The sequence below is a fragment of the Sphaerodactylus townsendi genome, linkage group LG03 (assembly GCF_021028975.2).
Source record: "Sphaerodactylus townsendi isolate TG3544 linkage group LG03, MPM_Stown_v2.3, whole genome shotgun sequence".
Classification (NCBI taxonomy): domain Eukaryota; kingdom Metazoa; phylum Chordata; class Lepidosauria; order Squamata; family Sphaerodactylidae; genus Sphaerodactylus; species Sphaerodactylus townsendi.
The window spans coordinates 11,211,700-11,224,710 of NC_059427.1; the positions used below are offsets into that span (position 1 = coordinate 11,211,700).

At 45.7% G+C, this 13,011-nt stretch overlaps 2 protein-coding genes across 2 annotated transcripts in view; both read right to left on the bottom strand.

Annotated features, from left to right (window-relative positions):
* The window catches only part of LOC125428646 (E3 ubiquitin-protein ligase TRIM7-like), a 178,791-nt gene that overhangs the window by 120,029 nt on the left and 45,751 nt on the right, over positions 1-13,011 (bottom strand). The gene's annotated exons all lie outside the window — the stretch shown is intronic.
* Positions 3,519-13,011, bottom strand: part of LOC125428714 (E3 ubiquitin-protein ligase TRIM7-like) — a 36,632-nt gene continuing 27,139 nt past the window's right edge. The window contains exons 5-9 of the mRNA XM_048489285.1: positions 10,768-10,998; positions 8,699-8,721; positions 5,918-6,036; positions 5,006-5,038; positions 3,519-4,338 (exon numbers count right to left, since the gene is read on the bottom strand). Coding sequence (XP_048345242.1) covers positions 3,818-4,338; positions 5,006-5,038; positions 5,918-6,036; positions 8,699-8,721; positions 10,768-10,998 — 927 coding nt within the window. The 3' untranslated portion in view covers positions 3,519-3,817. The remainder of the gene's footprint in view (positions 4,339-5,005; positions 5,039-5,917; positions 6,037-8,698; positions 8,722-10,767; positions 10,999-13,011) is intronic.

Consider the following 13,011-nt stretch of genomic DNA (forward strand, 5'->3'; position numbering starts at 1 on the left):
AAAACCTAACTAAAACTACCTAAGTAAATATGGCTATGTAAAGATAATAAAAGAAAATAAGATTAATAAAATAAAAATGTGCTTCTTTGGTTTTATTGCGGGTATCATTCCCACCCACCCCCCTTTTTAAGCATAAGCATAAGCATTTTATTGTCATTGTGCACGCACAACGAAATTTACAGCAGCATTCCTCGATGCACACAATTTCAGACTCATACCCCATCCTCACTTTCCCCTTCCTCCACCCATCCCTACACAGCCCCAAACACATCAACACGAAGCTGCAGAGTTTAGCATAGCCACAGCTCTAGAGTAGAAGCTGTCTCTAAGCCTCTTTGTCCTAGTTTTGATAGACCTGTATCGTCTGCCAGATGGTAACAGTTCAAAAAGAGAGTGTGCTGGATGAGACGGGTCTCTCAGAATATTTTGGGCTTTCTTTAGGCTTCGGGAATTATAGAGTTCTTCCAAGGTTGGGAGAGGGCAGCCGATAATCCTGTTGTAGCATGTAGGCATGCTATAACCGTCCAGAATCTTAACTATACAGATGGATATGCACGGGGAGGATCTGGACCCTCTTAGGAGTCCAGTTCTGAGAGCACTAGGATGGGCGTCGCACAGGGAGTTTATCAGCAGAGTTTAAAGCTGAGTCACTCTGGTGAGATGAGAAGGTCTATAGTCTTCTTGCACTCACTGCAACCTTCTGGCACACTTGGGAAAGAATATTCTTCACGCAAGATGTTCTTTCCATAGGAAGGTTTTACTTTAGCAGTTGCAAGGTTACACAAGTCTATGGTATACAAGACTATAAGACTATACAGAACTCTTCAGCAATAATAAAGTTCAACATACACAGAACTCAACTCAGACTCTATCTTATCTCAACTTAGCATAACATATACAATGCATACATCCAACAGGATACTCCCCCCCGCCCGCCCAGGCAACAGCCTCTCATTGGTCTAGAGTTACTGTTGAACCCTTCTGGTTTCTGGATGTGGGATATTGCATCCTTTCTAGAAGGAGTTTGGGCTCTCTCCCCCCTTTGGATGCAATATCCCAGATACAACACGGAGAACTGGACAATTTGTGCCTTAGACGGGGAGACCCTGGCCTGAACCTTTCTACTGCCAAAAAGTTCAATAGGCTCATGGTGCCACCCAGGCAAAGGGGTTCAGAGGAGGCAGAAAGGACGAGGCCATCAACATATTTCAGGGAGTTGTTTGGGACCACGGGGCAAATATCCTTGGCAATGAGCGAATGCTGAGGCAGGCTGCCTTCAGAGCAGAGGTTCTTTATTGTGATTTCAAGCTCTTTCTAGGCAAGACCGTCCTGGGCAGAGCAAAGCACAAAGGAAAATTCAAATAATCCAATGGGTCCTGAGATTCTATCAGTGGGAAGTTCAAATAGTCCAATGGGAAGTAGGGTGACGTCTTCCAAACGGCCAAGGCACACCTTAATCTTATCACTTGTAAGTCCAAAAAGTCTTTTGTTTATGTTGATAAGTTTCCCTGCCAGGCAAGTGGAAGGAGGGTGTTGTCCAGGTGCATATCCTGGCTGACTTCTAAAACTCTGTCTCAAGCAAGGTAATATTACAAGCAAAGCAATATCAATGTAATACCAAGGAATGTACAATGTGTCTAAAGGTATACCTATATCAAAAATAAAGACAAGAAAATAGTTATTTCAGTAATATCCTTATTTCTATGCCTATCCTTATTTCTATGCCAGTAATATATATATTTCAGTAATATATATATTTCAGTAATATCCTTATTTCTATGCCTATTCCTTTAAAAGTCTAAACAATTGCATTCTTCCAGGCAGATGCTTGGATTGGCTTCATGGGGGGAGAAACTTAAAGATCTAAACAAATTCTTTACCACGCATATATAGGTAGATATATATAGGTATATATATATATATATAGATATATATATAGGTATATAGATATAGATATAGATATATAGGCATATATGTGCGTGGTAAAGAATTTGTTTAGACCTTTAAGTTTCTCCCCCCATGAAGCCAATCCAAGCATCTGCCTGGAAGAATGCAGTGGTAGCTATATATATATATATATATATATATATATATAGGGTCAGGGTTTAACAGGATATACGTCTAATAAATTCAGGGGGGGAGGGGTTCATCTCTGCTTGATCTGTGGCAGATCCCAGGAGCACAGAGATCACCACCTAGGCTCTGCACCCAAAATCCCCAAGACTTTTTGTGGAGAAATTACCTTTATCACTTCAATTCTATTCTGTTTGAGCTAAAAGTTACACCCCAGCTGAAAGTATTTTCTTCTTATTAGGACTTAAACAACCTTCCTTAAGAATTACCCCTGGTGGTAATAATGTTTTTACACTATGCTGTCTTTGCAAATTGGTGTGAGAGTTTGATTGGTTCGTTTATGCCAACTCAGCAATAATTTTGTATAATTGCTTTCAATGCTCTCACTCTAGATCTACCTTGCTTTTCATTGTTTCTATTGCCTGTTACTCTGTACTGCCTGAGCGTGTCTTTGTTTTTTGTATGTTTATCATAGTTGTTTTGAATAACTTAAACTCTGCCAGACCAGCTTGGTTCGCAATATTTTCTGTTTTGATCTTTGCTTGCAGTTTCATGCCATGCTACCGTTGTTTTACTGTGTCATTTTAAACTTTGATTATTCCTTCCCATTATTTTGTTTATCGAGAAGGTGCGGCTCTCAATAAACCCCCAAAAATATTTTATTTAAAATTTCTGCCTCTGAATTTTTGTTGTGCATTTTAAAATCCTAACCCACGTTTTGAGAAGTGGCAGTCAGCCTCTTTCTCCACACTTTTCCAAGTCACAATTGGCAACCCTGCGGATGAAACTCAGGAGCGCTTTGCCTAACTTGTGTTGCAGGGCTGTGGTGAGGACTAAATATGAGCACCCAGTGTGTTGGAAATTAACGGAGAGTAAGACAGCCGTGTGGATGGGGAAAAAATCTTATAATTCTCGGAAGAGAGACTCAAAAACTTGAAGATAAACTTTTAGTGCAAACGTACCCCTGCAGAACACTGGCTATGCAAATCCCCCTCTTGATTTTTCTGTCCAACTGGAGAATTGGGGATGGCTCCAGACAATAAATATCAGCAAACTTCTGACTGTCTGGAATTTATAATATATCTCCCCCCCCAAAAAAAATTTGAGAAAGCCCAGTTTTCAAGGTAACACAACTTTATTATAAACAGAGCAGCTTTTCAGCTATTAGTGTCTGAAACACAACTGTGTTGATTGTAGCAACCTTGACAAGGAAAGGATCTGCAGACCCTTCAGAAAGGTGATGCTGAACAAAGCAAATCCTAACAGGTAGTCCCCCGTAAACCAAAGAACCGTAAACGATAAATCCTAACAGTTGGTGCCCCATAAACCAAAGAACCGTAAACGATAAATCCTAACAGTTGGTGCCCCATAAACCAAAGAAAATAGGAAGTCCAAAATATTAACTTAAACTTGCAGGGCCTCATTTTCCTCTGTGGGATCTTTTCAGTTGTTCTTCTTGTGCCCGAGAGGAATGGGGGCTGGAGGAGGCTGAGGGGGAGGAGTCTATTCAGAGCTCTCATTGACAACCAGTCTCTTATTCTTCATAAAATGAAATATGTTACTCTTATTTTCAGAGAAGACACACAAAAAAAGGGGGAATATTAGGGAATGTGGGGGAAATGTCCTAATTTTACTCCAGTCAGTTTCGGTGGCTGGGAGCCTGGAGAGGCCTTTACAAGACTAAAAGGGGAAGTTCTGAGAAACAATTTTTTCTGATTGACGCTCCTGGTGTGAAGAGAAAGTCTTAAGATGAGAGTTTGAGGGTGGTTTCTCCACACACGTAAAAGAAGGGCAGGACAGTCTCTCCAGAGAAGGAGGCTCCAGAGTACTCGTACAAGAGGACTTGTTGTTCAGTATCGAAAAAAGACACTCGACCCCCATCATAGTTCAGGCAGACTCGGATCCTGTTGGGCTCCCATCTCACAGACAGGGGAATATCAGAGCCTTTTATGGTAGCATAGTAATCTCCATATCCCCACTTCTCCACAGACCAGATCCCATCCTCAGGACTGAAGGTAAACTCTCCCTTCCTCTTCACAGACTTTCTGGCCACCCCCACAGCCCATTTTTCCTCATTTCCGACAAGGATTTCCCAGAAATGGTGGCCTCCTGTGAATTCCTCACGGCCCAACACAGCACCGTAATAGTCAAATCTCTCAGGGTTTTCAGGCAAAGCTTGTACTTTTTTCCCATAGCTCACGCTTTTCCGATCTGCAGACAGGATGAGTTGGGGATGGGCCGTGTCTGGATCCAGAGTCACATTTGCTGTTGGAGGGAAATAAGACAAGAAGTGAAAGATTTTCAGCTGGGAGATTTCTCCCTCTGGCCTCTTCTGCTTCCTTCTCCTGCCTATCATGGCCTCCTCCCCGCACCTCAAGCTTTTCCTGTCTACTCCTTACCTATTAAAAGGCAGAGCATCCTTTGGGTGCGCTTCAAGCAAAGGCAGATAAAAGGCACAATAAAAAACCTACAGTAAGACAACCCATTTCCTACCATCTCCTATCCCAAGCAGTTAACCTTCACAGACAAGGGAACCATGGATATGTTTTCAAAAGAAATCACATGAGAGACAGCATTTACACAAACACCCGAATCTCATGAAAAGGAGCAGAGGCACAGAATGGGCTGAATGGTTTGTGCTTCGCATGGAGAGGATTCAGAAAGGCCCTCAAGGGATGAGGCCCACCAACCGTTCTCCCAAAATGGTGGCAGGGAGGCGGAAGGAGACAGTTCATCCCCTCAGAGTTCACCTCCTCTTTCACCCTGACAGACCTCCTCCTCAGAAGAAGGAACTGCCTGTGGCAGGAATGGAAAGAGGAGGAGGAACAAAACCAGAGCATCCATGTTCTCCACAGCAAGTAGACGAGCACACATTATAAGGTGAAGTTTTTTACTTAGGAATCAATTGATTGGTATCAGAAGAAAAACATACCTTTCTGCGGGTGAAGTCCTGAATTCATGGTGTCTGTGGAAGCAGAGGGACCGAAAGTGAGCAGCAGACCCTTGTGCCTATCACAAATCTTGTGATGAAAATATAAACTATTCATATTGTCTGTTTTTTTCCTTGATCAGGGAAGGGTGTAACTCTGCTGAAGACAGCAGTATCAGTCCCCTTGAGACCACCCTGTGAACTCAGCTTGGACAGAGTCTAGCAAAACTACCCACTCAGTCAAAGGGGACAGTTAGCATCAGTCCAATGTGGTCACAAAAACACTGCAATGAGAATGGGGGTAGTAGTTCCTGAAAGGGATTGGGTGGGTTTCTCCATTATGTGTCTGTTTCATTTTGGGTGGTCCTTCTACCACTATCTCCCAGTTGGATAATGCACTGACACAAAAAACAGCAACACAGAAAAAAATCCAGAGAAACCATGTCGTGAAATTAAATCTGCGGGAGAATTCTGACTGCAAAACTTTCCATGGTGAACTAAAATAGCCCTGTGAATGGGTACAGACAATTCGCACATTCCCAGGTCTGCTAATAATGAAAGTCATGGGTCCCAAATTGGTGCCCACCAAGTATTTCACAAAGTGGCCAGGTAGAGGAGGGACTTTTGCCAAGCAAAGCTTCTGATTGGCTGAGCGGCATTTTAAATTTGTTGCCTGGGCAGAATAGCACCTTCACTGCGTGGCTGAAGATACGCCGCAGCAGCAATTCTATGGCTAGCTCAGCCTCCAGTGGTAGCTATTTTGTGGCATCCCTTTTGTGGCTGTGCCCACCATGCTGTGTCAGAATTCCAAACGTGGCCGTGGGCTCAAAAAGGTGAGGTCCTGAAATAAGCCACCTGAAAGGCACTAAAACACATCTGGCCCAGTCTGAAAACCCGGCAGCATTTCTTCATTACCTTTTACTTGCTTCATGAAGTGCTCCCAAAGAGGATTTAGGTTTGAGAGGTCCCAGAACTGCCAGTTCAGTGCAGACAAAAAAGGCAAGGGACTCTCGAATTCTTCCGATTCATCAAACCTGGAGAAAATCACGTCAAGGGTCTGAGAGAACGGTGAGTGGCCCCAGGTCACCCAGCAGGCTTCATGTGGAGGAGCGGAGAACTGAACCCTTTTCTCTAGATTAGGACCCACTGCTCTTAACCACTACACCACACTGGCAGGCTACGAGGCTATTCAGAGAGCAACGTCCACCTCTCTGTAGCTCCTAAGACATCAAAGTTACTCAGCAGTTGTAGGGAAGGCTTACTGGAAAATAAAACAGAACCTGTTTAGACTCAGAACACCACCACTGGGAGAGGAAGGGCTCCTGTTTTCCTTTGCTGATGTAGGGGAAGGTATTTCTTCATTGTTGCTGCTCCACATGGACTATTCAATGCATGTGAAGCAGCAAAAATATGGAAGTAACTCCCCTCATGGGGGATATTTGGGCATGAAAAAATGGATGAGGGAGAAATTTCCTCCGGTGGAATTTCGTGGGCTCTCTGCTTTCCCTTTTGACAGCCATTCATCACAGTTGCTGTGTGATTGTGAGGAACCAGATCCAACCCTCAAACAAGCAAAGATCCAGTTCGGCCTTGAGAGCACCAACCCATCGTCCGCTGCCCATCTCTGCCTTGCAAAGGTCCAGCGAAAGAAAAAGAAAATTTAGATGGTTATAATTCTGGACTTCAGGGTGATGTTTGGGGGAGGGGATGAGGCTTAGTGGTGGAGAATCTGCTCAGCATGAAGATATTCCTGGGCTCAGTCTGCAGCACCTCCCGGTAAAGGGATCAGGGGTCTGTTTCGGGATACAGCAGCTTCCTGTGTCCCTGTGTCTGTGGCCATTTGAACATTTGTATTCCACCTTGCAGTGAGTGTGCCTTTCCTTTGCCAAAGACTGCAAATGCCTTAACAGTCCAGGTGCTTGGGAGCAACAGCCGCAGAAGGCCATTGCTTTCACATCCTGCACGTGAGCTCCCAAAGGCACCTGGTGGGCCACTGCGAGTAGCAGAGAGCTGGACTAGATGGACTCTGGTCTGATCCAGCTGGCTTGTTCTTATGTTCCATTTGTGCGTTGTTTTTTGCCTATTCTGAGACCACCGCAGTGCAAATCTGAGGAACTGGACATTTCCCAAATGCTACAAAACGCACTGGCTGCTTTAGTTTTATATTTATTAGTAAACCAAACGCTTTCTATTTATTAGTAAAATTTATATTTATTAGTAAATCAAATGCCTACGCAGCATTGATATACAACCCTTGCGTTGGTTTCCATTCTTCCCTGATTGGTTGTATATCAGGTCCCGTTCGTTAAACAAGCCACACCCACCAACTCCAGCTTCCTCAGGCGAAGTCTCACGCTACCCTCCTTAACACCCGGAGCATATCAGACTGGGTTTGGCAATCATGACAGTGTTTCCCTCTAAAGTGCCCCCGTAGCCAGCCCCAATACCAACCAAGGCATCATTCAGGCCAAATAAAGTTTCCAGACTGCCATTTTATTGAGGAGGCTCCAACACTGCATTTCCTGGAGTATTTCTAACGTGGTTTTGGAAGCAGCTACCACCACAAGACTAGGATCTTTATTGAGTTAGGGAAGGTAAGCGGCAACAGCCCTTTTGTTGGCTGACTCCATTTCCTACAGGACCCACTTTGTGTCAGCCATTTTGTGCCTGGGCCAACTACTGACAGAATACCAACGGGGACAGCTGCCTCAAAGAGGCTGGGGACCACTCTCCCAGAGATGCACAGCTAGGTGTCAAGCTAGACCAGTGATGGCGAACCTATGGCACAGGTGCCAGAGGTGGCACTCGGAGTCCTCTCTGTGGGCATGTGCACACAGAGTTCGTCATGTGGGGAGCGGAAAATCACCCACCCACACACACACATCTAGGCTGGCCTGGGTCACTGAGCATGAGGTGCGCGCACCGCGGTGAGCAGGGAGGACTCGGCTGGTGGGCCTGGTGCCTGTGCTCCGGGGGCTGCTGCCTGGGGGAGGGGGGGTGCAGAAGAGGCCGAGATGCTAGAGAGGCACAGAGCGATGCATGCGGGACTTACTGGAGGCTAGAGCAGGCTGGCCCCTGCTTGAGTGGGTGGGGCGGAGGAAGAGGGAGCCAACCGTTTTTTCTAAACTAAAACCTCAGCATTCAGGTTAAATTGCCGGGTTGGCACTTTGCGATAAATAAGTGGAGTTCGGGTTGCAATTTGGGCACTCGGCCTCGAAAAGGTTCGCCATCATTGAGCTGGATACACACACCTCATAGTGCTCCACTTCACAATTTCCTGCTGTCAAGACTCTGCACATTAGCTGTTTGCCACTGACAGACAGATGGAGACTCACAATCTTAGTTACATTTGGTTTGGCCCTCAGCTGCAATAGTACTTTGGTCACATTGTGAAAAGACAAGATTCACTGGGAAAAACAATAAAGCCAGAATAAGTGGGAGGCGGCAGGAAAAAAGGAGGACTCAACATGAGATGGATGGACTCTACAAAGGAAGTCTCAGCCCTCAGTTTGCAAGACCTGTTAATTATCAGACATCTTGCAGGACATTATCAGTTTGCCATGAGTCGGAAGCGACTTGACAACACTTAACACACACACACACACAACACAGACACAATCCTGAAAGACTATGTTCTTCACAGGCTACCTACGCCCCTCCCACTGTTATGAAAGTTAATGAGAAAGATACACTCACCTCTGCAAGAGGCTCCTGGCACCCTAAAGAAAAATGGCAGAGACAGAAAGAAGAGAGAGATCAGTGCTTGCTCAAAGGCCACACCAGGAAAACCCCTCAGAGCCTGCAAGATTCTGCACTCGGGCCCTTTTCTTGCATTCAGCCAGCAGACGCCACTCAAGGGCAGGGGTCAGTCTCCAGAAAGTGGGTGAGAATCTCCATGAGCTCAATATCAACAAAGTGGGGCCATTTCAGAGTAGAGCCACGTGATCTGCTGTGAGGACTCAACAGTGGCTACTTTCACACAGGGATTTCTCCTCATGTGGAAGGCAGGAAGTCCTGTGACCCGGGGCGTTCATACTGCTGCGGTGGTTAAGAAGGCCCAGCAGAGGTTCTATTACCGTGGTGGCGAACCTTTGGCACTCCAGATGTTATGGACTACAATTCCCATCAGCCCCTGCCAGCATGGCCAATTGTAGGGGCTAATGGGAATTGTAGTCCATAACATCTGGAGTGCCAAAGGTTCGCCACCACTGTTCTATTATCTGAGACTCTTGAGAAAACAACAATGGCATGAAAACCTGCTGGTGACCTTCTACTGCTGTGCTATAGAGAGTGTCCTAACATACTGAATCTGTGCATGGTTCCCAGTTGCACAGTGGCAGATAGAAAGGCGCTCCATAGGGTGATTACTACTGCCCAGAGGATTATTGGATGCCCTCTCCCCTCTTTAGAAGAACTTTATAACTCCCGCTGCTTAAAAAAAGTTTGGTATATCCTGAAAGACCCGTCTCACCCTGCTTTTTTTTTTTTTTGAACTATTACCATCTGGCAGAAGATACAGGATCATGAAGACCAGGACAACTAGACTCAGAGACAGCTTTTATCCTAGAGCTGTGGCTATGATTAACTCCATGGAGATGTGTTGACGTGGTGGCGGCTGCGTAGAGATGGCTGTGTAGGGATGGCTATAAGTTGGGGGTGTGCGGATTGCAGCCCCCCAATGCCTAGTGTGGATTGCAGAGATGTTCATCGGGGGATGTTTTGTATTTTTGTATTATCGCTGTTTTGTATTTTCCTTGTGTGGACACAAGGCACAATGTGTGTGCACAACGACATTAAAGTTATTCAAATTCGATTAGGGTGGGTCCTTCTCGTGGCCACCTGTGCATGCAGAGGCATTCCCTGCAAGCTTCCTTGCTTCAGTCCTGCCTCTGTTATTTTCGTTCTTGCCACTGGAGGGCAAAATAGCTAGATTACAGGAGCATTGTCACATCATGCCGGTCTCTAGCTTTCACTTTTTGTAACTATTTAGTCCAGTGGTTCTCAACCTTCCTAATGCCGCGACCCTTTAATACAGTTCCTCATGTTGTGGTGACCCCCAAGCCTAACATTTATCATTTTACAGATGGAGGACACTGATGCAGAGAGTCTTAGGCGACCCCTGTGAAAGGGTCGTTCGACCCCCAGGTTGAGAACCGCTGATTTAGTCCTTATTGTTGCAGAGTTATAACTGCAAAGGCACAGTCTGCACTTTATTTCTTTGAAACTAAAACTAGGAATTACTGCAACAGATCATCATAACGTTACAATGCTAGAACATTCTATTTTCAGAAATGACATCTGACTGCGGTGGGTGGGGAAGACGGATCCGGACACTGAGAAAAGAAGAGCCAAACCTGTCATCTTTTAGCCTTTTAAAGACCTTTCCCACTTTTGCTGCAGTGGTGTAACATGGCTCAGCAGGCAAAAGAGAGTCTGGGCCCAAATCCCATGAACCAGTTTTGACTTGTATGTAGCTCCCCAGACTGTTGGTTGACACACAAACACACTTCCTCTTCTTCTGAGATGGAAAATTAGTGGCCTCAGTCTATCAGGGGGTTTCAAATGGTCCCTCTATTTTTTCCAGTCTGCAGATGGGTGGAAATGAAATACGGCAGATAGGAAACTAGACCACGAGGAGGGGGGAAACCTGCCAGCAGTACAAATAGGGCTCATTTGCTTTTGTGCCAAGTGAAGGATGAACAAAGGGGGTTTGGAGGGAGCTTTTCCCCCAAGAGGAGCCAGAATGGTTTTTGCCACCCTCTTACCTGCAGGAGTTCACTGTCCGGCTGCTGACACTTCCCCTCCATCTCCTGCGTGAGGCTGTCCCGAGAGGAGAGCGCCTCAGAGAGGTCAGCCAGCAGCTGGTCCCGTTTCCTTGCCACCACCTCCTCCACCTCTTCCATTTGGGCCAGCAGAAGTTTCTCTTTTTCCTCCAGAAAAGCGTGCAGCTCCCTGAACCTGGCTGCCACCTCTTGTTTCTGTTCTGTGGTTTTCTTCTGATATGGAAAGAGAAGGAAATTGGGTCAACATGACGAACACAGATGGAGATTGCTGTGACAGATCAACCTGAGGAGATTCTCTTAGAAGGGCACGTTGGCTTTCCATTAAGATCACATCAATATTTGTCAGGGACAGAGAACAATTTCTATGGACTTTGCCACAGAACACATGGATCTCACTCAAACACTTGGGCTGATTACGCACAGGCAACACGGTTTTATGGAACCTGCTTTAGTTGCCTGTGCTGCCATTTGCACCATGGGGGCAGGGCCAGCCAGGATCTCTGGAATCGCGGAGGCAGCTGTTTCCATGTGAACCATGCAGCCGAGAATCCCCACCACCAGCACACCATAATGGTGGACTGAAGGGAGAATATAAGAACAAGCCAGCTGGATCAGACCAGAGTCCATCTAGTCCAGCTCTCTGCTACTCGCAGTGGCCCACCAGGTGCCTTTGGGAGCTCACGTGCAGGAGGTGAAAGCAATGGCCTTCTGCGGCTGCTGCTCCCGAGCACCTGGTCTGCTAAGGCATTTGCAATCTCAGATCAAGGAGGATCAAGATTGGGAGCCATAGATCGACTTCTCCTCCATAAATCTGTCCAAGCCCTTTTTAAAGCTATCCAGGTTAGTGGCCATCACCACCTCCTGTGGCAGCATATTCCAAACACCAATCACAAGTTGCGTGAAGAAGTGTTTACTTTTATTAGTCGTAATTCTTCCCCCCAGCATTTTCAATGAATGCCCCCTGGTTCTAGTATTGTGTGAGAGAAAAATTTCTCTCTGTCGACATTTTTTTACCCCATGCACAATTTTATAGACTTCAATCATATCCCCCCTCAGACGTTTCCTCTCCAAACTAAAGAGTCACAAACACAGCAACCTCTCCTCATAAGGAAGGTGCTCCAGTCTCTCAACCATCCTGTTTCCTCTGCACTTTTTCTATGATATATCCTTTTTGAGATGTGGCAACACACAAGCAGTAGGCCTGTTAAGATGAGGAAGTAACAAAAGGTGTGCTAACGGATTACAGGGAGATTGCAGAGAAACTGGATGAATTCTTTGCATCTGTCTTCACCCAAGAGGAGGTAAGGAAAAATGCCCGGAACCGAACCAAGCTTCTTAGGAGGTGAATCCGAGGAACTAGCAAAGATAGTGGTAGACAAGGAAGAAGTTCTGGCAGCCATTGATAAAATAAATGCTACTAAATCCCCTGGCCCAGATTGCATTCACCCAAGAGTTCTTAAAGAGTTCAAGCATGAAATTGCTGATCTTTTCACTTTAATATGCAACTTATCCCTGAAATCAGGCTCCATCCCTGAAGACTGGAAGATGGCCAATGTCACACCAATCTTTAAGAAAGGATGCGGGGGGGGGGGGGGGGGGGAAATTACAAGCCAGTCAGTTTGACATCTATTCCTGGTAAATTAGTAGAATCTATCGTTGATACAGGCATGAGCATCAACCAGCTGAAGGAAGCAGTACTTAATCGAAAAATGTGGAAAGAGCTTGCATATCGGTCGAGAATGACTGAATGGATAACATCATCATCATTGTTAAAGATAAAATTATAAAACATGACGAAAAGCAAGACCTGCTGAGGAAGAGTCAGCATGGCTTTTGCAGAGGCAAGTCCTGCCTTATTAGAAAAGCAAGTGAGCTGTAAGGGAGGCAAAAAAGGATTATGAGGATCACATGTGAGCTCCCAAAGGCACCTGGTGGGCCACTGCGAGTAGCAGAGTGCAGGACTAGATGGACTCTGGTCTGTTCCAGCAGGCTCTTTCTTTTGTTCTTATGCCCCCTCCCCTCAACTGGTCTCCCTGGCTGCATTTTGGGCAAGAAAAAAACTGTAGAGGGAAAGATCCACACATTACTGAGCATCTCAAGGACTTTTCTCCTTAGAATAAGCATAAGCATAAGCATAAGCATAAGCATAAGCATTTTATTGTCATTGTGCACGCACAACGAAATTTACAGCAGCATTCCTCGATGCACACAATTTCAGACTCATAC